The sequence below is a fragment of the Varanus komodoensis genome, unplaced genomic scaffold (assembly GCF_004798865.1).
Source record: "Varanus komodoensis strain SLA01 unplaced genomic scaffold, ASM479886v1 scaffold22, whole genome shotgun sequence".
NCBI lineage: Eukaryota > Metazoa > Chordata > Lepidosauria > Squamata > Varanidae > Varanus > Varanus komodoensis.
This window is the reverse complement of record NW_025335606.1, coordinates 5,670,266-5,694,922: the sequence shown is the minus strand read 5'-3', so window position 1 is coordinate 5,694,922 and position 24,657 is coordinate 5,670,266. Positions and strand designations below refer to the sequence as shown.

General features: G+C 48.4%; 1 protein-coding gene across 9 annotated transcripts in view; it reads left to right on the top strand.

The window, feature by feature from the left end:
• LOXHD1 (lipoxygenase homology PLAT domains 1) overlaps positions 1–24,657 on the top strand; it is a 191,111-nt gene that overhangs the window by 27,506 nt on the left and 138,948 nt on the right. For 7 of the 9 annotated variants that reach the window (XM_044431528.1, XM_044431523.1, XM_044431530.1 and 4 more), the window contains 5 exons: positions 5,477–5,575; positions 11,650–11,798; positions 12,618–12,741; positions 20,491–20,741; positions 21,364–21,499. In XM_044431528.1, coding sequence (XP_044287463.1) covers positions 5,477–5,575; positions 11,650–11,798; positions 12,618–12,741; positions 20,491–20,741; positions 21,364–21,499 — 759 coding nt within the window. The remainder of the gene's footprint in view (positions 1–5,476; positions 5,576–11,649; positions 11,799–12,617; positions 12,742–20,490; positions 20,742–21,363; positions 21,500–24,657) is intronic. The other 2 variants (XM_044431521.1, XM_044431522.1) reach the window with 2 other exon arrangements.

Sequence of the window (24,657 nt, the reverse complement as noted above, 5' to 3'; positions counted from 1 at the left end):
CTTTGAGCATGAAGGTCTGTAAGTGCATTCAGCATGCAAAGGTCTAGCTGAGTGTCAGGCTTGTGGGATGCTGGAGAAACACCTTGTGCCCTCATCTCCTGCAAGCAGGTGAACCCCTGGACTATGGACAGGACAAGCTAAGGTTTCCTGCATACGGTTTAAGTGCCATGTGAAAAGGTACTTCCTTTAATCTGCCGTGCATCTCTCAGCATTCACCTTTACGCAGTGACCTCACTCTGGAGGGGATGAGAGAGAGGGGAAATGTCTCCTTGTCTGCTTCCTGCACTTCATGCATAACTTTGCACACCTCTATCATGTCTCTTACTCAATTGTTTTTCTAATCCAGGAAAGAGGAAAGAGTCCCAATCTTTCCTTCTAGGGCAGTTGCGCCAGCTGCTTAATTGTTCTGCTCGTTCTGTTCTTCTCGGCTATATAAATCTTAGGTATGCAGGCCGGAACTGTGTGCAGCAGTGAGAAGAATAGGGGCTCTATGGGAAGATGTTGATATTCGCTATATTTCCCCCTCTAAGATCTTCCTCAGCGCTGCTCATTAACTATGCTGGTGACCTCCTGACTTGGTGTTATCTTTCCTGTAAAGCAGTGGTATGCGGTCTGGTGAGCCCACGCCTGGTTTTGAGTTACCTCAGAGCTTTTCGGAAAGAGTCAACCTGCTTCACTCCCCTCATTTTAGGGAAGGTTCCTCTTTTGAAGTCTGATACGACTGCACTGGGGATCCTGGCCATTGCCCACGTGAACCTATATTAAATCTGCCAGTCCTCTGGTCACTGTTTTCAACTGGTTCAGCAACACAACACTCTTCTTGTGAGCCATCCTGAGGCTATGCACAGGTTAAATGTTTTAAATAAATAAATTAATAAAATACATCTTCCAGAGGTCCTGGGCAACACTGCTGAAGATTCTGGCCAGGCCACGTCCCCGTCACTCTGGCCACTTCCCTGCCAACTGTGCTAAAGTGTGGTCATTTTGGGTATCACAAAATGTCATCTCTTTGTGGCGACTGGAACTGGCATTCAGTGTGGGAAAAAGTGAAGTCACTCTTCCTCCTTGGAATACTTCATTTCATCCTTCTCCTTAAAATCACTCTGAGTTTTAGCTTGTTAGGAACCTGGGGCATAAATGGAAGAGAAGAGAATAATAAATTCACCAAGGGTGGGACCCAGGGAGGTGCCCAGAAGCTCCTGATACTCAGTTCAGGTTGCGGCAACCCAGATTCAGGCCGGACATCAGGAGCAGCTTCCTCACGGTCAGTGTAACACGGCAGAGGGACTGGCTGCCTGGGGAGGTGGAGGGCTCTCCCACACTGGAGGCGTTCAGGAAGAAACTGGGCAGCCCTCTGAGTGGGATAGTGTAACATGGTGTCCTGCAGCAGTGGGGGGCTGGACCTGCTGGCCTTCATGGCCCCTTCCAACATTACTATTCTATGGTCCTATGAGTCTATGATCCTGAATTTGAAGGCCCTCAGGCATCCTATGCAGAACAAGAGGAACGCTTGGGGGATCTTTGCCTCCCTGCTCTTCCAGACCTGAAAATCAACCTGAAGCTAATTTTGCTCATCTAGCCAAAGCGACTTGGATACAGAGGGAAGGCGGTTGGAAGGCATTTTTCTGTCACAGACTAGGATGGGCCTTCTGGAAGCTTACAAAAGGACAGAATTAGACGTCCTTCCTCCAGAGACACTGACTGTAAAAATCAACCCAGGTGACTCATTTAGGTGACAAAACACAGTGTCCCTTGCCCTCTGCATCCCTCAGTCCAAAGAGAAAGGCAGCCTAAATTGTCAGCATTAGAGGAGGAACTGTTTCCCCTCAGTGTTGTCAGGTACATAATGTATGGGAAATTGACCTTTTACTGTCTACCTCTTCAGTTTGCTTAGAAATGTTAATTATGAGTTTCTCTTGAAGCTGGGTTTTTAAAATGACTCATCTTGAGGCTTTTCATATCAGGCAGGGTTGATTTATTTTAGATACAGCTTTTACGCACCATCCTCTGATTTAAAAAAGAAACAAAATGAAAGCAGAAATGCCTGATTTCCGCTCGGAATTGTGTTCTAGATGTTCAGTAAAAGGACACTGGATTTTTGTTGAACCAGCAGAGGGAGCGAATGCACCGCACTGCAAAGTAGGGATGGTTCAAAGGGCTTTGTTGCTGCACAAGCGTGTTTTAAATGAACTTCCGAAGTTCTCGACCCGTCTCATGTTTTCATTTTGTAATGGCAAGGGCAAGGCTGAACTGGCTAGAAGCCCCATACCGAGGAAGACAGGATGTGCTCCAGCGGAGCCTAGCGCAAGGAACCAAGGTTCAATTTGGATGCCAGGAAGCACTTCCTGACAGTTAGGACCCTAAGGGTGTGGAATGGGCTTGCACGGGAGGTGGTTGAGGCCCCATCGGTGCGGGTGTTCAAAGATAGGCTGGACATCCACAAGGTGGGCATGTCGTGAGCGGAGCCGGCTGGAGCCGGGGGTCAGACTAGATGGCCCAGGAGGCCCTTCTGACCCACTCTGTTCCCATGTTTCATTGGCATTGCAAATGCCCCCCCCCCTCGTTTTTCTCTTTGCAAGAGCGGCTTAGGGCTAGAGTTTAACCTGTGGAGTGTGAGCAGCTTCCCCAAGAGCCATGCCTAGAATTCAGCCATCCAGATCAGGAACCATCAGGTTCAGTCCGAGCTTACGGGCTGAATCAGTCCCCCGAAGCAACCTTAGCAGTGGCTTAGCCAATTTTATTCCAGGTGAAGTTCAAAATATGGCCTCTGGTTTTAGTTGCAAGCAAAGGAAGCAAGGCTGCAGTCCTTAGCAGCCCAATCTGGACTGAATAGACAGGTGTAGGATTATGTGGACAGCATCTTCTGGCCACAAGTTGCTGGAGCTGAGTGCAGCTCCCCCACGTGGTGCACCATGGAACTGCAACTGATTCTCTCCACCTGCCTGGCCATTGGTTTCTCCTAGACAGGATGGCGTATAAGAGAACCTTCACTGAAGCACCGTTAGTGCAAGAGCCCCTTCCTGACCTCTGACATGCTTCTTTGGTTGCTGCGTCTTGTCTCCGGTCATCTCAGGCAGGAGTTCACACATGCGCAGCTGCCTTGGTGCTCCCCGGTAGGGGTGCAAAGCTTGGGTCAGAATCTGCTTTGCTTGCACTCGATGGACTTCTTTCCACGCTTGGCCCTGGCCAGGAAGCAAGCGGAGCCGAGATCAAGTCTGCGCATGCTTGGAAACACTGGTGGCTTCTTTGCGCAAAGTATTTGTGCAAGATATGCAACGTGTATAATTCACAACTAAACAATTCTTTGTGCAAAGTGTGCAAAACCTACAAGTCACGTGTGCAGAAACAGACTCCCACTTGAGCCGGCTTCCTCCTGGATGCTCACACAAACACTCCACGTGAGGCAGACGCGCGGGAAGAGAAGCAGGCTAGAGTCCAGGCAGCCGAGCCGAGGAGATCCGACCAGATTCCTCACGCATCCCTGCTCCCCAGTGGCGTTGCTGCTGCCCACCTCGTCGCATCCATGTTGCCCCCCTCCCATTCCCACGGAGGCTCCCACTGCTGTCCCCTTGCGCACAGTGCAGCCTGCCCTGGGCCGTGCTGGGGGTCCTCCCAGTGCAAGCCAGGGGATGGGTGGGTGAGCCTTCTGGAGAGCCATTTCAGCCAGAGAAGGTGGCCAGCAAGGCTCCTCAGAGCACTGAGCAGCCTGGCTCAGAGGGAGTCCTTCCTCAGAGCTAGGCCTTGTGGGAACAGAGTCCCCAGCCATCTGCTGGGGCCCTCGTCCCTCTGAGCCGGGCATTTGGGCCTGGCCAGCTCTCTGCAAAGGCGCACTGGCTGCTTCCTGTGGCTGATGCCACTCTCTGGAAGGCCCCTATGGAGAGAATAATCAGTGTGGCCCAGAGGGTGGGTGGCTGGGAGCAGATTCCTGCCTCCTGTTTCATGCAGAGGGTCTGCAAAGCAAAGAGCTGCTCTGCGGATCCCCCTCACCCTCCACTGTGGCAGATTCCATGACGGGAGAGGGGCTGGGGGGGAGACCCAGCACAGCTGCAGGAGCATTGCCTTGCTGGGTCTCCTGTGTGGGGGATGCACAGTTCCCCACTCCCCCTATTCTGCACCTGAGGCGGCACCTCATCCTGCCCCATGGGAGGGCTCGCCCCGCTTGCTTGCCCCTGATTGGCTGCTCCCGTCGGTGTGTCCGTGGCTTGGCTGAAGTCGCTGCCCCGGCCTCACCTTGGCAGTGCCCTCATGCAGATGCTGCTGCATTTTGTGGCACTGCTGCCTTGGGCCAGTTTGGGAAAGAACGAAGAGGGTTGCTGCCCTGACGCCTTGAGGGGGCCTCACGTGACCCCCTGTGCCACACTGAGCGCAGGCATGTGTCCCTGAAAACGTGCCGCTTCTCCCTTTGACGGCGTGTGACGGTACAGTCCATTCTCGGAATGGACGCTCAGCTTAAGAGTAAAGCTCCAGCGGGAGGGAGAGCAGTGGCCTTTGCGTTGCCCACCAACTTTCAGCAACACTGGATGGCAAGCAGAACTGGAACAGACTCTTCCTACTGTGGGGACTGTCATTATAATAATTCTTTTCAAATTGGCACCTGTGCATGTAAATCAGCCTGTGCAGATGCACACAAGGACAAGGAAATCCGTCCTGTTTTTGTGGTGATGTGCTGTCAGGTCAGCCCTGACTTGTGTCTTATGGCTTTATGACTCACGGCGACAAATCAGTGCCCCAAAATTTCTTCCCCACGGCAGCCCTGCTCAGCTCTTCTGAAACCTCTTTGGTGACGCATCAGTGGCAGGAAAGTAAGGACAGCCACGCTGGATCCGGCCAGTGGTCCATCCAGACCAGCAATCCATTGACATGGGGGCAAACCGGCCGCTCAAGGACACTTCCACCAGGATAGGTGCAAGAGGCAACCTTACCTTGTATTCAGCAGTGTCCCGGGCAGGTGTTTCCCTGCTCACATGTAGGGCTAAAGTGAGGAAGGAGGCATAGGTGGACAGAGGAGCCCTGCCCCAAATGTCCCTGGGGGCCCAGATGCCAGAAACCTCTGGAAAGAGCCCTGAAGGTGTGTCCAGGTGAACACACTACAGAGCTTCTGTGGTGGAAATCCTGCTCTTGATTTACCGTGATTCCAGTCTATTTCCGAAACTTTCAGTTGCAGTGGGGGCATGCTTATGTGCTTTTGCCCCATATGTGAACAGACACACTCCTGCAGAGTGCTTACATATACCCCACATCGATCTGTCAGCCAGCCACTTCTAGATGGCTGTGGTGGGAGAGTGTGGGAGAACACCAAACCGACGGATTTCTCCATCAGATTTGCCCATTTTGAAGCACTGAGTGGGTGATGGATTGTCCACCAGGTCGCCACTCATAAGAAAATGTGTTTGTGGTGCTTCAGGCTTATCTGTGTCATGTGACTAGTATCAGTCTTTGTCTAGCATGGCTAATGGGATTGTGTCTTCCTCCACAGTCAACAAGTACGTGGTCAGCGTGTTCACAGGAGATATAAGTGGCAGCGGGACAGATGCTGATGTCTTCATTAACATCTTTGGCCAGTATGGAGACACAGGTAGTATTTCCCAGTGAACTGTCTTCTTTGGGGTTGCAACACAGAGTGGCTGAGAAATGAGCAAAGCCGAGGCCACTGGCGTCCGGGGGAAGGTGCTTCTGGAGCTGTCCCGAGGCACTGCAGCCTTCCTTGAGCACATGTCCCCCAGAGGTGTTGGATGGCAGCTCCCGTGAATCCCATGGCCACGGTGACTGGAATGAAGGCAGTTGCAGCTCAGCGCTTCAGGAATGCGTTCATCTGGGAAGTGCTGGTGAAGCGGTTGGGATGTTAGATAAATGCAGTAATTAAATACAGATTGACTGTGGGTTGTTGTTGAAACATCGGCTGTTGTGTTGTCTGATCCCAGCCAAAATAATAAACCACAGTGAACAGCCCATGGTTCATAACTCAACAACAAACCCTGGGTTCTCTTCATGGGTTGTTCCTGATTCACAAGCTGTGGCTGGGTTCAGACACTACAGTAACCCATGTTTCAACAACAGCCTATGATTCAGTGGCAATTCATGTTCAATCTTTCATTTCGGCTTATCATGAAGTCTGAACACAGTCACAATCTTCTAGTGTTACCTATCTCACAAGGTTATTGTGAGAATAAAATGTAGTTGAAGTTGTACCCTTCATATACTGCTGGCCTGCCCTGCTGGAATTTTTCAAGAAATTACCATTTCAAAGCACATTTTCAGTCATATGTTTAACAAATTACTTAGTCTCTCAGCTAAGGATAATTTTACTTGATTAATCATGTACTTTTTAAAGAGTGGTTGATTAATATATGAATCAACTGAATTTACATACAGTTGTATACCACCATTACTCAAGGTACTGAAGGAAGAGTGAGGTAACATATGATTTAATAAACCAAAATGACTGCTCATTAGTAGATGTAAAAGTAATTTTTAATAGTTCCATTTCACACTCAGTTATAGTCACACCCTAATCAGAATGCACTCCACTCTATCTCCTTAAATCAGAAAAGTCTGCCATTAATTCAAGATACTATCACTTTGCAGTTTGCTTTTTCCAATTAAACAATTGTCTCCCACCAACTCAAATGTTGATTGATTAATCTACATTAATGTACATTTATCTACATTGATTAATGGTGCAATCCTACATGCCTGACCGCCTCCACCCTCATGTCAGCCATAGGGAGGATGTAGGATGCTGTACTGGTCCCTCTCAGCCCACCTCTGTCTCAAGAGAAGAGCATCAGCGGTGTGTGTTTGTGTGCTCAGCAATGGCAAAGGCTGCCACTGTGGGTAGGTTCGCATGACATGTCAAACCAAGGACGTTTCTTGCGCAGGGTGGTATGTTATGTCATTTGAACCCTGCGCATTTCATCATCGTACATTTAGTTTTTAGAAACCATGATAAGCAGCAATGGCCTGCCCTATGGTTTCTGCACTTCACCGTGGGTTTTCTGGTCATGCAAACCCCACATCATGGTTTCCACAGTCCTGGTATGCAGCTACCACGGAGTCCTTGGAAAGAGCGGCAACTGCAGGAGTTGCCCCAGCCATCCAGTGTGGGAGGGAATTTTGGGTGTGGGGGCTGATGGGATATGTGCCAAAGCAGAAAGAAAGTAGACACCACACTATTGCAGAAACCACTTGGCAAAAACACCGCACTGTGCAAGCCACAGAAGGCTGTTTGTCCTGGTATGTGAACGCATGGATGGATCCAGACCAGTAGTGGCAGCCAGGAGAGGGGCTCCAGGAAGGTTACTTTGGGTAACTTGGAGCAAATTTCTATGTGCAGGAAAATTCACTTCACAACTCTAAAAAGTCTATTCCACTGGGAAAAAAAAGCAAGAAGAGAACCCATGAATTTCTCCTCCACAGTGCCACTGCCTTTCTTGGCTTTTTCTTCCTGACTGGCAGGGCTGCTGCTGAATTAATAGATCCATCCCATTGTTTCTTCTCTCTCCGTCCCATCCTACTCCGGATTGCTTGGTTACATGATCTGTTCTTTTTTATTGCATCTGTATACTACCCAATAGCTGTAGCTCTCTCAACATTGCAGTCCTACATAAAACTTATTTAGAACTTCTCTGTGAGAACGTAGTCACAATCTCAGTAGGGCTTAGCTTCAAGTATGGAATACTACAAAGCTTTTTCTTTGACAAATAGTATATTGAATTGTAATTACGAAAAACAAATGAAAAATGGGGGGGGGGAACCATGTATCATACTTAAAGACCAGCCAGTTATGCCTTTATGCCATAGCAAAGACACACCAAATTGCTCTTCTTCTTGGGGTCACACAGTTCCAATGCTGAATAAATGACGTCCACTCCTTCCTAAAAATTTAAATACAAGTTCTGTTATCTGGACTTTCTCAAAAGCTTCCTGTCATCCATAAGTTAATTCATGGCATGGTGCTGTTTGCTCAGTGGTGGAGAACCTGCTCTTCATATGGAGGTTCCTGCTGGCATCTCCAGCAAGGCTAGGAATCCTGCCTGAAACCTGGAGAGCGATGGCCACCAATCTGTGTTGGCAGTGCTGGCCTAGATGGACGAGTAGATGAATGAAGGAATATTGCTCATTCCTTCATCCCTAGCACGACGCCCCAGATTTTCTTCCTCCGAGTTTCTAAAGTCAAAATAATCCGTTCCAAGTTTCATCCTTCATCATGGAATGAAGATGAAGATGATGATGTTGATGATGATGATGATGATGAATTTTATTCCTGTACTGCTCAGTAGCTGAACATCCCAGGATAGTATACAAAAATCCATAAAACACAATCAAATGTAATATAAAAGAAAAATAACAATAAAACATCATAAACGTTCACTGCAAAAGCTTAAAAACTGAATTTTAAAATTACTAAGACCGCTAGGTGAGGTGAATACAGCTAGGCTGAGAAAGCAGCAGATGTGGCCCACCCCTTCATGTGCTACTTGGAGTCCTTAAACGCCTCCAGCAAGAGGGCAGCTTCCCCTGTGGCCAGAAGGCGTGTAGCTTTGCCTCCCGGTGGGCCCCCGTGGGATTGTGGTTGCGATGTGCCATCAGGTTGCCTCTGACTTATATTGCCGCTGTGGATCCAAGCCCTCCAAAATGTTCTTGGGGCTTGCCACAAATAAGGCCCTTTTCCTTGTTGCTGCCATCCGAATGTCCCTCCAAAAAGGATTTCGAAGCAACGCGGTCAATATTGCACACCGTGTCTGAATAGATTGTGGTTGGGAGAGGCTTTCGGTCAAGAAGTGCAGTCGCAAGAGACAGTAACACTGCACTGTGATAAGCTGATCTTCCCTTTCAGAAGCTGGGAGGGAACAACCCCGTATGTTTACGGCATCTCTGCTCCATCAGCTTTAATGTGCTCAAAGGGGACAACTTATCTTACTCCGTCCTCCTGTGGAGAGCACTTCCAGGAAGAGAATAATTCACAATTACACGCAGATCCTAACAACGGCAAGCAAGCGAGTACATTCACTGTGTTGAAATGTGCTGGAAGTCAGAACATAGGAAAAGCCAGACTGGATTAGACCAAAGGTCTGTCCAGTCCAGTACTTGGTTTGCAGAGTGGCAAGCCAGCTGTCCACAGGATCCCTCGAGCAGGTTGGGTGCAAGACCTCCTCCTGCCCGAGCAACTCAGCACCTGCCGAATGCAGGCATGCCAGCTCTGGTGAAGGTGGCGGCCCATAGCCGGCCCTCCAGATATAAGCTCTGAGGGTCCTTCACTGCTCTGCATTTTCCAGCCGCGCAAACGGCCCTTTCAGCAGCTCACTATCCTCACACTCCAATAGAGCCATGTGGATGCGCTTGTGGCTCACCTGTAACAGAGAACCTTCCCCGTGACGTGACGTTCTGTCTGTTCTCTAGAGCTCCAAGAGATACATTCTGAGCTGGTGTTTTATCTGCTGTTGACACATACGCAGAAATCAAGAAGATTGTTTTTCTGTTAGATGTATAAGCTTATGTAGTGTCTCCGTTTGCTTTGGCAGCTAGGAAGAATAGATCGAAGGTAGTACTGAAGGGAGTAGCTAATTGAGTATGATGAAATTAATTTTTATCTTACTTTTATAATTATTTTATTAATTTTAACATTTGCTGTCTATGAACTTTCTTAATATTCTGTCATGTCTTTTGTAAATTTTGTGAAGGCCTATGGCTAAATACAATTAAATGCTTGACTCTGTCATAGCTAACAAGGCCATGGATATCCCCCTCCTCCATGAACCCTCCCTTTTAAAGCCCCCCAAATGGGCAGCCATCTTTGCTTCCTGCAGTGGCGAATTCCGTAGTTTAACTGTGCGTTGTGTGAAGAAGTATTTCCTTTTCTCTATCCTAAATCTCCCAACAGGCACCTCCATAGAATGACCCCTTTGGGTTCTAGTTTCAGGGCCAACTGAGAGGTAGGATTAGTCTGTGTGGTTATTTACGCACCCCTGGCATGCTCTCGGTATATGTTCCTGACTGGCAAAATCAAGCATACAGAGCAGCTTTGGTTATCTGAAGCAGTTGGATGTTTTGATACAGTTGACCTCTTGCAGCTTGTTTGCTCTTGGTCTATGAACGGCACGATCCAACGGCTTTTCCAGAGAGTCAGAGGTGCTCTGGGAGAGGCTGGCTTGCTTCCTTGCTGTGCAGGCTGCTTGGCTAGCATGAGGCAGCAATGTGATACAGCTGCGTAACGGGCAAACGCTAGTTTGGGCTGCATTGACAGAAGCATCACTTCCAAAACACACGAAGTGGTAGTTCCCCTTTATTCAGCACTACTCAGACTTTCCTTGGAGTCCTGTGTCCAGTTCTGGGCACTTAAGGTTAAAAGAGAAGCCGGAGAGATAGAAAGGGTACAGAAGAGGGCAACAAAGATGATTGAGGGACTGGAGGCCAAACCCCATGAGGAAAAACTGAGAGAACTGGGCATGTTCAGCCTCAGGAGGAGAAGACTGAGGGGAGATGTGATCGCACTCTTCAAGTACCTGAAAGAAAGGTGAAGGACAAGGTCTCTTCTCATTCATTCCAGAGTGCAGGACATGGAATAATGGACTTACGTCAAAAGAAACCAGATTTAGACCAGGAAGAATTTCCTGACTGTCAGAGCAGTGCAACAGTGGAACCTACTACCTGGGGAAGTTGTGGGCACATAACTCCCACACTGGAGACTTTCAAAAAGAAACTGGACAGCCACCTGAATGGGATGGTGTAAATTGGTGTCTCACAACAGCAGGGGGTTGGTCCCAATGACCTTCTGGCCCTTTACAACTCTACTAATCTATGATCTCTGTTCACAGGTTTTGCAGGCATTTGTAGTGCTTTGAAAAACAAGACAGACAAGCAAAACAAAATCCAGAAAAAGCTTTTTGTCACCAGGGGACTCAATGAGACGTGTGTGTGTGTGTGTGTGTGTGTGTGTGTACAGCACAGAAAACAAGGCAATCTTCAGCTGTCATAATATATTCTGTTTCCAGTCTTGGAAGAGAAATTCTCAAATTCTTATTTGTGATGCCCTTATATTTGTGTTGTTGGGGGAGCAGCTAAGGTACCCGAATCTAGGTCAGGATGGTGTTTTTTCCACATTTCCCCACAGCATAGTATTTATGCAAGGCATGGCCAGGCCGAACATTTCACACTGCCAGACACGCACAGGGATGGATTCCACATACTCCCGATCACGGCTGTGCCTGAAGGCAGCTCCTGGCCACACAGAAGGACCTAGACGTCCGCCCGTCCCATCTTCACCCGCCTTCAAGGAGCTCCTGAAAACTTCACTTTTCATCTTGACTTGTACTTGAGCTAGTTTGTCTGGTGCTGCCTAGTTTTAATTGGTAGTATTTGGATATTTTCTTAGCATTGTTTTATCAATGTTTCATTGTGTTCTGGAGTTTTGATACTGCACGCTCTCTTGGGAAGATTTCCCTTAAACGGCAGCCTATAAACCTTTCTAAGAACCCTAACAAGGGTATCCATGACGTTCAAGTCTCTCGGGTTCCCGGCTGAAATCTAAGGCACACGCTCACTTAAAGCGGTTTCCATGCCTCAGAGTAAATTAATTGCACATGTACCACCTGCATCTAATTTCTCCTCGTTGTTTGCCTTTTCCTTTAATGCCACTTAAATGTGGCTTAGGGGAGCGGAAGCTGGACAATGACAAGGACAATTTTGAAAAGGGTGCAGAAGACAAGTTCACCCTTGATGCGCCCAATCTGGGCAAGTTAAGGAAAATCACCATCGGACACAATAACAAGGGAGGCTCAGCCGGCTGGTTCCTGGCCAAGGTTTGTACAGGTGTGCTCATTTCTCTCCAGGAAGAGGGGAAACTGCCCACAGGTCCACTTGGTTTGGGACTGGCTATGCCAGAGGCAGGCAATTTGGCACTTGTGGGCACAATTGCACCCTTTAACATCTTTAACACCTGAAGTGCCCTTTCCCACTTACCTTTAAGTAAAAAAAGAAAATATTCTCACAGGTGCCCCCAGATGCCCTCTAACACTGTAACCTCTGGCCCTTCTAAGGCTTATTTATTTGATTTATATCCCCCTTTTTTCTTACAAATTCTAAGTGGCTTGCATCCTTCTCCTCCTGCTGCTCTCAACGTTATCCCCACAAGAACAGCCCTGTGAGGTAGGTTGGGCTGAGAATCTGTGGCTGGCCCAAGCTGCTGCATGGCTGAGCTGGGACTAGAACCTGGAACTCCTGGATCCGCAGCCCAGCGCTCTAACCACTGTGCCACAATGGCTCTCCTTAGGCTTGGTGACTGACCCCAAGAGCTTTAAGCCAAAATAGACTGGTATTTTTTTCACCCTTCTTTTTGCCCTTGGTCCCGCCTACCCCAAGAGCTTCTCCAAAATAGAATTCAACCCCTGGGCTGAAAGAGTTTGCCACCTGCTGCATTAAACTGTGTACCATACTAGTAGGAACCTGGCCAGATTTTAATTCATGCAGGGAAGTTGTTGTGCAGATAAAATGGAGCATCTCATAAGCAGCCTTGAATTCCTTGCAGGAGAGGAAAGTCAGAGTATAAAGGTAGGATGATAATAATTTGGTGGTTAGATCCTTGTTTAAATGCTCAAGCATCTCCGATGCTTTTGCCCTAGGTGGTCATTGAAGACATTGGAAACAAGTGCATGTACGAATTCCCGTGTGGCCGTTGGTTTGCGCTGGACGAAGATGATGGCAAAATCCAGCGAGACATTTTGGTGGGAGGAACAGAAGCGACAGGTAAGTGCGTTTGAGGCTGCAGGTGACCAGGAGCCAAGGTTAATGATAGATCATTCAATCACAGGACAACTAACACAGGGAAATGAGAACAAAGCCATTGTTTTCCCTCTGCCGCAATACTTTGGAATTTTAGAGACTTCTTCTTGCATAGGAAAAACTCAGTCTCTGCTCCCTGGCTGAAGCACACATCCGAGTTGTCTTTGCTTTGTTTAGGTTTTTTGTTCGTTTGTTTGTGTTAAAACACAAAGCAACTTCTCTCTTCCTGAAGGGATCTTTTTTGTAGCAAAGGGTTTCTTCTTCCAGTATGCAGGGCAAAAACGTAGAGCTTCTGTGGCTAGAATTAGATTGTATTCTGCATACTGTAGATGTCAGATACATGCGGTATAGCAGGGGTGAAGGACCTCTTTCAGCCACGTGGCAAATTCCATGTCGGAAGCTCTCGAGGGCCTCATTCTAGCAGTGGGTTGTCCGATGGTGGCAGGGCCACAAACGTCAAAACTACCAGCATAGTCATTCTTTTCATATACTGTGCTTCTGCACTGCCCAATAGATAAAGCTCTCTGGATGGTTTACAAAGAACAACCCTCTAAAAACTCAATAGAATTGCATAACTGGGGACTATTTACATACGAGCATGATTTCGTTAAAAGCTTTTATTGGCAGTAATGGACATGTTGGGAAAAACATTTCATCCTTTGGATGGGGAGAGCATTTTGCAGCTGGGAGCCATCAGTGGATTAGGGTTGGGGTAAATGGCATGGATGCAGGGAAAGGGGCTGCCGACCAGCTGGGGAACGAGATTTCCATCTATAGATGTGTGAAGAATCCCGAAGGGGGATAAAATCCTGAGAGATTTTCTCTACATGGCCATGTGCATTCCCTTCTGTCAGCCCTGAGCTGATGCCGGCTTGATCTAAGGCAGGGGTGCCCAACCTTTTGGCTTCTCGGGGCCACATTGGAAGAAGAAAAATGGTCTTGGGGTGCACATTAAATGCATAAACGCTAACAAAAGCTGATGAGGAAAAAAGTCTGTGCATAGTTTTTGTGATATCTGCCACCGCCATGCATACAAATAACATGTACATTTATTTTACGTGACCTTGCAACACGACTACGAAGTTGTTGTTGTTGAACGTTGTTGTCTACGAAGTTCATGCTTGAGAACTGCATAATCAAGTTACCCCCCAAAAATCGCAAAAATGTTTTAAGTAAGTTTACACTTTTATGTTGGGCTGCATTCATAGCCATTCTGGGCCGCGTGTGGTCCATGGGCCGCAGGTTGGACACCCCTGATCTAAGGTAAGTCGAACCAGCACACGGTCTTCCATTTTGAAAGCAAGCTAATTACTACTACTACTGACAAGATAACAAAGCTGAGACTTATGTATTTTGGCCACATTATGTGATCAAGCTCATTAGCAAAGATATAACGCTTGGAACACTCAGTGGCAAGAGAAAACCAGGTTGCTGAAGAGCGAGGTGGTTCGACTCCATCGAAGAGGATGCGGGCCAGAGCACAGTTCAGCTGGAAGAGATGGCAGGGGATCAGAAAGTGTGGCGAGATTTGGCCCATGAGATAGTCAGACATGACTGAACAGCTGGACATTATTATCTGAGGAGACCTCTGCAATTCCAAAAAATACTCATATACACTTGATATCATTTGTGCAAATTTGTGCAAACTGGATAGTAAAAAATAATGAAAAAAATCGAGGTGTTCACAGTGGGGTGACTGCTCCCACTGTGAGAAGAAGGGGCTTCTTCCATGCTACAAGAAGAACAAGTCAAAGCAAATGAGCCAGGTCCAGTTAATGCAAGTTATGGCAATTTGTGCAAATCCCACTAGAGAGATGCTGTTCTTGGCTCCAAGTTTGTGCAAATATTTTGGGCCATTCTGGGGAAGCTAGAAGCAAAGCCCTGACTTAGCACTCCGTTGGCTGTCAAGTCAGAAATGTGTTACAAATCTGTCGAGCTCAAACAGGAAAAGTTTTCCAGGATCACTTTTCTGCACCCCTGCAGTATAGCATGTCACATTCTTAAAGGAAGATACAATGCAAACATCCTGAGAGGTAAAATGGGAACCCAGAGAAGGGAATTTTGGACAGTTATACTATTATGGTTTAGCATGATGAGCTGCAGAACTGACAGGGCATGATCCTGAGGTAGATAGAAGCTTTCTTCATCTTTGATTTAGATTAGTTTAGCTTTGCACCTGAATTCTACCCTGTAGTAAATCCACTCTAGTTAGTAGAAACCAGGGCTTCCAACTACAATTCCCGTCCAGATGTTTTGGACTGCAGTTACGGTCCAAGGGTAGGAAAATCTGAGAGGTCTGTGTGATTTTTGTCCCACAGGTCCTAACATGGACTGGAATTCTCCCTGGGGCACTGAACAATAAAAAGAGGATTAAAAAAAAAAGGGGGGGGGGATAAAAATGCAGTCCAGAGCAGCTGTGGGGTCCTAGCTCTAGAGTACTAAAAGTATAAAAGGGGTTTCCAATCAGCCGCCCTAGATGCAGTTTTTTGTCTGAATTTCTCTTTTGCAGTTTGGGGATGAGAGCACACCAGAATCCTTGACCTTTGGCCATGCTAATTAAATATGGTGGATTCAGCCCCCACCCTTGGTGCTGCTTAGATGGCCACGCTGTATTTGGGGGGGGGGGAGTTAGGTGAGGAGAGAAGCAGCGTACCTGCAAGCTGCCCAAAATGTCCGGCACTGGACTGCCCAACGGGATACGGCTGCCTGCTTTAGAACGGCGTCCTCATGACCTAGGCCGCCAATGTATTTTCCTCCAAAGGACACCAAAGGCTGCCTGAGCTTCCTGCCCCCTGGGGAAGGAGGCCGTGTATGAATACCTGAAGCTATTCTGGGCCTGGAGGCATCTGGGCAAGCCGCAGGCCTGCTGGGAAGTGTGCTTCCTCCTGGCTTCTGTCCTCGAAACTGCAGCTGCCAGGGTGCGTGTTGCCCTTTCAGAGTGGCTCAATTATTTATTTTGGCAGCTGATGGAAAAGCTGCCCTTTAGTTCCACACTGATCAGTTTTATGCTTTAGAATATTGGCTGGAGAAAAGAAGCTGTACTTTCCTTCTCCAACATATGGGGTGCTTCCATAGTTCCAAACTCAACACTGGTCCAGTTGTCTGCTTTAATTAGAGCCTTCTTCATCAATGCATCCGTTGACCCAAGAAAGACTTAAATGCCGTAGCTTCGCAGAAATTGAATTTGATTCTTGAGTTGAAAGTGGTTCAGCATCTCCAGGAGAAAACATAGAACTAAGGTAATCTTGTATTTCTGTGGGAATTTCCTTGATGGGAGCATAGGAATTGCTCTCATAGTGGAGCAGCTCGGGGGTCCATCCAGCTTAGAGTGGTCTTCAGCAGCTGAAGGCACCGTAACATGCCGAGAATTGAATCTGGGACCTTGTGCAGGCTATGCTGGCAGGGGAGGATGGGGCTTATAGTCCAAGAGACCTGAATGGTCCTGTGTTGCAGAATGTGGCTCTAAGGTGATTTCTCCAGATGGATGATAGGTTGAAGTCATAGAATCATAGACCAGTAGAGTTGGAAGGGGCCATCAAGGCCATTGGGTCCAACCCCCTGCTGTTGCAGGACACCAAGTCACACCATCCCGCTCAGAGGGCTGCCCAGTTTCTTCCTGAATGTCTCCAGTGTGGGAGAGCCCAGCACCTCTCCAGGCACCTGTTTCCACTGTCGTTTTGCTCTGACAGTGAGGAAGCTTTTCCTGATGTCCAGCCTGAATCTGGGTTGCTGAATTGATTATTCCATGTCCTACACTCCGGCATCAGCAAGAAGAGATCTCGTCCTTCCTCTTTGTGGCAGCCTTTGAGGTACTGATAGAGGGATATCATGTCCCCCTCAGCCTTCTCTTCTCAAGGCTGAACATGCCCAGTTCTCTCATAGAATCACGGAATCATAGAACAGTAGAGTCGGAGGTGTTAACGCTTTTAACAGTATCACACTGCCAGTTCCTTCCCATTCAACGCAGTTCTAGATTCCGAGTTCCTCCTGGGACAAAATGTTCCACAGTTAGCGTGAAGCTACCAAGGGCCTTCTCCCTCATCCTGGCCAAGTGGCTTCTGCAGCGGGAAGAACACAGAGAAGAGCCTCACCTTGGACCTGAGCAAGATACATTGTGAAGATGATGTGCAGCTGAAGTGCAGAACCTCTAAGCCATGGGCCTCGTCGAACGCTTGGCGCTTCCACACCCAGGCGGCAGAGCTGGTCTGGGGAGAGGGGCATGGTTTCCCCCTTGAACGGATCACCAGGAGGGCTGGTTGGTGCTGGAAGGAGCAGCTGCTCTTCCCAGCACTGGCCAGGCGGCTCTTGGCCCAAACAGGAAAGCTCCAGCACCAGTTAAATGTGTTCCTGTGAACTGGGAGAGGCATAGAAATCCATGTCTCTCCGCCCAGTATGGATCCAGGCAAGATGAGCTATGTAGTGCCACGTGGCCCATGGAGGACTGGTGGGCAGTGATCCACCCCCCCCCCCACCACCACTGTGCACCTTGGATGGTCTTTCCAGAGACCCCCTCCCTCTTCCCCTCAGCTAGAAGAAATAGGGTTGCTTCTAAGGTCCATTCTGGATTAAGCCACCTGGCGGTTCCATGGCAAGGATGTTATCGGTCCTTGTAACCTACTCATCTCTCCTTTCTCCTGTGGTCAGCCCTCGAAAGGTTTTCGCTTCTGCTAGGTAATAGAGCTAAACATTAGATTGTGGATGTCTAATTTTCCCAACACTGAATGCCTGGTCTGGAAATAGCGGCGTGTGTATGTGTGTGTTGGCTTCCTTCGGGACGGCGCAGGGATGCTCCGCTTTCCTCCCGTCTGAGACTGCTGAAGACGAACATCGGCACAGCTCCGCATGAAGCACTTGCTCATTCATGCTGCTGGTGTTGCTGCGTGCAGCATCTGGCATAGTCGACCCGCTGCTCACTCCCGCTCCTCTTCCCCAGCGCAAGGTAGAGGCTATCACTGTGGGAAGACCCCTGCTGGTTCCTTTTCGGAGTTATACACAATTTAACAAGGTGAAATCTCCACAGAATGAAAACTACCATATTTACAATCTGCCACGGGCAGCATTAAGAGAAGTGATGCGCTTGCAAGGACAAGCTGACATGTGTGCTTTACTTAAAATTATGTTGCTGCAGGAAAAACCAGCTGCCACAGCTCACCTGGAATTTTGCTGCCTTGCCTGCCTTGAAGTCCAAGCAGCCTTTGGAGGGGCAGGTGGCTGTCCTGCAGCCCTGAGTCCTGAGCAGGGCCAGGCCTTGACTGACACGGTACCCCAGGTGAAGGGCAGCTTTGGCGCTCTCCTTCCCCAGGTCATCCCCGCGAGGCTTAAAAATAAAAACCCCCAACCCAAACAAAAAGTTGTACCGGGTTGTACCCATTTCACAGCTTGGAGGCATCATTTGTATGTGTGCTTCATCCTCATCGTATCGTTATTATTTATTATTACACTGTATTTATACCCCACCTTTTCCCTCTTGCAAGGAACCCAAGGTCCTCACAACACCCCTGTGAGGCAGGCTGGACTGAGAGTCCGTGACTGGCCCAAAGTCACCCAGTGAGCTCCATGGCTGAGTGGGGACTTGAACCCAGATCCCCTGGGTCCCCAGTCCAGCATCTCACCACCACACCATGTGGCTGTCTAGGGCAATCTAGAGGCAAGCATGGGATCAGGTCACAATTCTTGGCACGCTTATTGAACAGGCAATGATAGATGAACCATTGAATAAATACAGATGAGCTGCCTGTGCCATGCGCTGAAGCCGCTGAGGAGACAGCGGAATAAGGACCCCCTGTCCAGCGCTCTTGGCTTGCGCTAGGTGGAAACTAAGCAAGACTTTCCCTTTGCTTCTGAAGTCACATACAGAAGCATTTTTCCCTCCTGCAAAATACCATTCTGCCCCCAGACTCTTTGCCGTTGCTGCATTATTTTGCACTTCCTTGAGCCTCAGCACTGCCCTGCTTTGGCTGAATCGGACTCTGCATTGTGTGACAATTCCGAAAGCACACTCGCAAGATGGACAGACAAAGTCATGACGATGCCATCCATTCAGGAATCCAGCAGGCAGGAGCGGTCAAAGAACAAGCCATGGACGAAGTGTGGCTATGCAGCCAGATGCTGTCCAGGCAGAGGCAAACGGGAGTCCAAGGGGCAGCGAGATGGAACACTGATCCTCAAGGCACGGTTCAGGAAACAAGGCCGAAGCTTGCATTCCGGCTGTCTCTCATTCCTCCCTGCACCTCCATGGGCCGGCTGGTGCCTGACCCTGGCCTGCTCTGATTACACCTTGGACTTTGCTACTGAACCTCACCATGGGACTTGGCACTCTGCTTTGCCCAGGTTCTGTTGACTGGCCCGGTGTCTCTGTCTTGTCTCTTGCGGCCCACATCCTGGCCCTGAAGACTCCAAGCTGGTGGCCAAGCCCAACAGAACAAATCTGAGTTTTGTCCCCTTTGGGGCTGCATTCGGTCAGTGCTCGCCTCCATTCCCAACCCAAACAGGCGGGACACGTGCAGCGGCTAGAAGAGAGGAATGGTCGAAAGCCATCAAGCTTCATTTAGGCCAGAATCATTTTGCTGTTAAAAGCCTTTAGATATATCTTCATCGATAGAAAAAAGGCCATTTCCTTAATTGATTAGGCCACTGAATGATAAACCTGTGTTTGTCGGATCCCATGACATATAGCAAGTTATAAACATGAAACCGAGTGGTGAGGAACTTGTGCAGAGTTACAAAAGAGGAAATGCGAAGTGTGCCATTGGTGGCAGCTTGGAGGGCCATCACCCCATCCTGGATGGGGTTGTATCCCCCCTAAAGGACAGCGTCTGCAGTTTGGGGGTGCTCCTGGACCCAGGACTGTCTTTGGAAGCACAGGTAGACTCGGTGACCAGCAGCACCTTTCTTCAGCTGCAGTGAATTTACCAACTTTGCCGCTACCTGGGCAGACAGAGTCTTGCTACAGTTATGCAAGCACTGGTAAAATCTAGGTTAGATTACTGTAATGCACTCTGTGTGGGGCAGCCTTTGAAGACAGTCCAGCAAATTCAACTGGTTCAGGATCAGGCTGTGTGTTTGATAACTGGCAGTACCTTGCAAGCCCATGTGGGACCAATTCTTTACAATTTACATTGGTTACCAGTTCGGCCCAATTTAAAGTGCTTGTTTTGACCTATAAAACTCTAGCTACCTTAAGACCTGGCTACTTAAAGGTCCACCTTCTCTCGTATATACCTACCTGATGACTAAGATCTGGTCAGGAGCTCCTTCTAAAGGAGCCATCCCTCAAAGAGATAGAAGGATAGCAAATAGCAGAAGGGCCTTCTTGGTGGCCGCCCGCCACTTGTGGAATGAGTTCCCCAGATAAATTCACCTGTCGCTGACATTAATCTCTTTCTGGCTCCAAGTGAAAACATTTCTCTTGTCGGAGCACTTTAACAATAAATTTTAATAACTGATTTTAATGGCTGTAACAAGGTATCATTTTGTGGTTTCCCCCCAGTGAGAACACACAATGGCCTATTTGTTTATTGTGCTTTTGCTGACAGCTCATGGTTTTTAATGGCATGGATTGTTCTTATTAGCTTTCTCGTCTTAATGTGTGTGTAACTTTAAGTGTTGTGAGCCTCCCAGAGACTCACTTGGAGTAGGAAGCGGCATGCAAGTCTCATAAACAACTCGTTCCTCATTGCACTGTCTGTGTCTGACCCACCTCCCACCATCCAGGGATCGTTTATAACGTTGCTGTTGTAACAGGAGACATCAGAGGAGCTGGTACAAACTCCAAGATCCACATCGTCATGCATGGCTCCAAAGGGCTGAAAAACAGTGGGAAAATATTCCTGGAAGGCGGCGAATTCGAGCGTGCCCGGTCAGACCTTTTCAACGTCGAGATCGCTGCTCTTCTTAGTCCCCTGAGTCGCGTCTCCATCGGGCATGATAACGCGGGCGTCAGCTCTGGCTGGTATTGCGAGAAGGTGAGGAGAGCCCCAGAGGGCTGTGCGACTGTTTTTCCCATTCGCAGTGTGGCCAGCGTGACCTGGAGCACTTGAGAAAAACTCCTGCTGGCCGTGTTGGATACGATGCCATCGGGCGAGCCATTTAATGCTAATGGGATCCATCTAATGAAAGAACACGTGTTGCAAATCTGATTTCACCCATACATGCCCTGGGACATCCAGTCTTAAGCAGAAATCAGTTGTGCGCCCATGAAGTCACTGGATCGTCTGCGGTCTCAGAAAGGAGGTTTAAGGCACCCTTGGGACTGTGCAGCAAGGACAAAACTGTCAATTTGGACCAGATTTGCATTAATTGGTATGGAGTTGGAATGGCACAAACTCCTGGTTAAACCCAGGGTTGTGAGTTCCTCAGATCTGTGGATATAGCTAATTAAAAGCCTTAATTTAAAAATTAACAGTCAAGGTTCTGTAACTCAGTTCCCTAATAACCCTGCGTCAGCCCTTCCCTTCCTCTAATTTCGGAACTTTGCTTGTACTCACGATGATCACGCATTAGGTCTCATCTAGATGGAAAGGACAAAGATAAACATAAATAACCTCCCCTGACACTGTTCTTTTCTGGCTCGTCTCCCCCTGCCAGGTGGTGGTGTATTGTCCATTTACAGGGATTGAACAAACCTTCCCCTGTGGGAAGTGGCTAGATGAGGATGAAGGAGACGGACTGGTTGAACGGGAACTCTATGAAATGGTCTCGCTGCGTCAGAAGAGACTGAAAAGTAGGTATCCGAGAGCGGAAGGCTTCAGTGCTTGCTAACGGTGTGCTCTTGTCCTCATCTCACTTAAGCACTTTCTACGGACTTTTGTTTAGATTTATACTCCTTTTTGTGTTAAGGAAGAATAGAATTTTGGTGGGGGGAGGCTTTTGAAATATGCTGGGGGAATACAGAAAATCAACCTATGCATCTGGATCAGGGCACATGATGTGCTAGGAATGGGCTAAGGAACAGTACAATGGAAACCATACACAAATCAAACCATGATCCAATGGGAGATTTATTCTAGTTTCCCAATGAGTGCAGTTTTCCTAATTTGCTGAGGTTTCAAATATCCTAGGCTAAAGTAGGTCTGAGGAAATCTTTGCAAATTGGAACATTAGTACAAATAGACTCGGGAATCAGGAATGAGATAAATGCAAGCATGGACTCAAACATTTACAAATATTCTTGGCAGATGTCTTCACGCTGCAAGCATCGAATGGGGCATGCTCACATATTTTGCGTGCGAGAACAAAATTCCCACATGTCTCTACTTTGCACAGAAGGTCCTCTATCCTCAACCCTACTACCCTGGTTCTACTGCAATTCAGTTTTCTCCTCTCCTATCATGTATAGATCCTCATGAACATAATTGTCTACTTTCCCCAACTGACCCTCCATCTTACCCTCAGGCCTGGTCACTTTAAAATCAGTCTTTAAAAGTGAATGGAAAATGATACAGTGCAGAGATCATAATAACTGTTTCTTGCTGTTAAAAAAAGTGGGAAAGATTTTGGTGCTCTCCCCACTATCTACTCACCACAGCGATGTTCAGCCATTACTAAAGGGGCCGAGAAAGGCCAAAAAACAATATACAAGACAAACCAGGGGGACCTGTGAGTTGCTAACTGGCTGCAATAAGCGTAACGTTCCAAAATCCTCTTCAGTGTTATCCAGAGAGTTGCTGGCATCCTATAGCTGGCACAAGGACCATGGTAGCAAAGTCTTTCTGCTCACTCATCTGGCCCAATTCTGAGTCTTCTGAGAGGGACTGCAGGTGGCGCAGTGGTTTAAACTGCTGAGCTGCTGGGCTGGTTGATCGAAAGGTTGACAGTTTGAATCTGCACATGGGGTGAGCGCCCATTCTTTGTCCCAGCTCCTGGCAACCTTGCAGGACCATATAAATGCAAGTAAATAAATAGGTACCACCTTGGTGGGAAGGTAACAGCATTCCATACACCTCGGTGTTTAGCCACGCTGGCCGCATGACCACGGAAACTGTCTGTGGACAAATGCTGGCTCCCCCAGCTAGGAAACAGAGATGAGCACCGCCCCCTAGAGTCAGGCATGACTGGACTTCAATGTTATGGGGAAACCTTTACCTTTAAGTCTTCTGAGGAGCACAGGCTGAGGGGCTACCAGAACTCACCAGAACCCAGCTGAGCCCCCTTCCTCCCATACCCATCCCCTGGAACGCCTCCACAATGCCAACTCTCTGGTTTCAGCATCCGAACGCCAACAGTTCAGCACATTTCTGCATTTCTCCAAATTTTCCTATGGCCATCTGGAATTGGTCTAGCAGTCCTAGGATTGTGCACTAAGAACTATCTTATGTTTACTTTTTTAAGTGTGATCCAAAAGGCAGCTAAATTGTGTCCGGGCCCAGGACTGAGCCCTGTATATCACCTGGGTCTTCTCTCATGCAAAAGCCTTGTCACTTCTGACGATGTTTGTTAAAGATGATGTATCATTAATTTTGAGTTGTCTAAGGGCACTATCTTATGTTTCTTTAGCTAGGGGGAAAGTGCATGCTGGATAGAGGATGTTGGGAGTTGTGGGACTTTTTAATTTTGTAGAAATAAATATTTTTAATTAAAAATCCTGCCTTTTTTCCTTTCAAGGAACTCATGGAGGCTGCCATAATTCTCCTCCTGCTCTCAGTCTTATTCTCACAACAACAACCTTGTGAGGGAGGTCAGGCCAAGAGACCGTGACTGGCCCAAAGTCACCCAGTGGGCCCCATGACTGAGTGGGGAGGAGAACTCAAGGCTCCTGAGCCTGTTCCTGTGCTCTTAACCACTACACCACAGTGGCTCTCAGTGGCTAACCGTGCACAGAACTGCTTCCTAGCGGCTCTTCGACCTGCTATGGAAGGATCTAGAAGCATTCTACGTACCCAGCAGCATCAAAATGTTTGTTCTCCCCAGAAGCAATGTTTTCTTCAGGAATGAAAAGTTGCATGCGGTTTGCAACTGGTGGGGAAATGCATACTGCCTGCCTGCCTCACTCCCCGGTTATCACCTTTGTACAACAGATGCTTTCTAAAATCGGCCGGAGCTTTGTCAAGCCGAGATGCCCCTGCAGTGCATTGTCCACCCTGCTTAAGAAGCGATTCCACAAGAACCAGGCTCGTTCCTGCAAACATTTCTTAATGTTACAAGCACTTTATCTCAGCGGCACAGTCCATTCAGCCAAAGCATTTATGACCTTTAAACAGCCGTATTAGCAACCCTGCCTGCTATTGACGGTGCAATTCCTCCGTGGCCGTTGTATATTAAACGAGCAGGAAGCAGTGGCCCCGAGTAATTGCTGACCTTTTGCTGGCAAACAATGGGTCGGCTTGCATTGTCGTCTTACCCTCCTGGCCGCCTGGCCTGGCACACGCCTTCCCGGCCCTTTGCGAGACGTCCGCCCGAAGGCCTCTCAGCTGCGCCCCTTGCCAAGGCTTCCCGTGGAAGCCACGGGACTCACTTCAGCCAGGCTGTGCTCACACAACATTCCCGGCAACCTCCCAGCAGCGGATATTGGGCTCCCCCATTTTGTCCCCATGACAGCTTCAAGAAGTAGGTTCGACTGAGTCCTTCTCCCCTCCGTCTGGGTTGTGCCACTGCAGACGGGAGGCGGGTGCTCTCAGGGATCAACATTCTTCCCGACGACCCTCTCCTCAAAAAGCACTTCTGCAGAGAAAGCAAGCATGCCAGGGAGAAAAGCTTGTCTCCGGCCTGACACGCCTTGTTTTCATGTGCAAGACTCCACTCCACCCATTTTTTTCTTTTTGAGCCCCTGTTTGCAGTCCAAAGTGGTCCAGGCCAGAAGAGGACTGGTGAGGACTGGGCACCAGCATGTGCCTGGCTTAGCCACGGCCTGAGTTTCACTTTCTCTGGTCCAGGCTCCCGTCA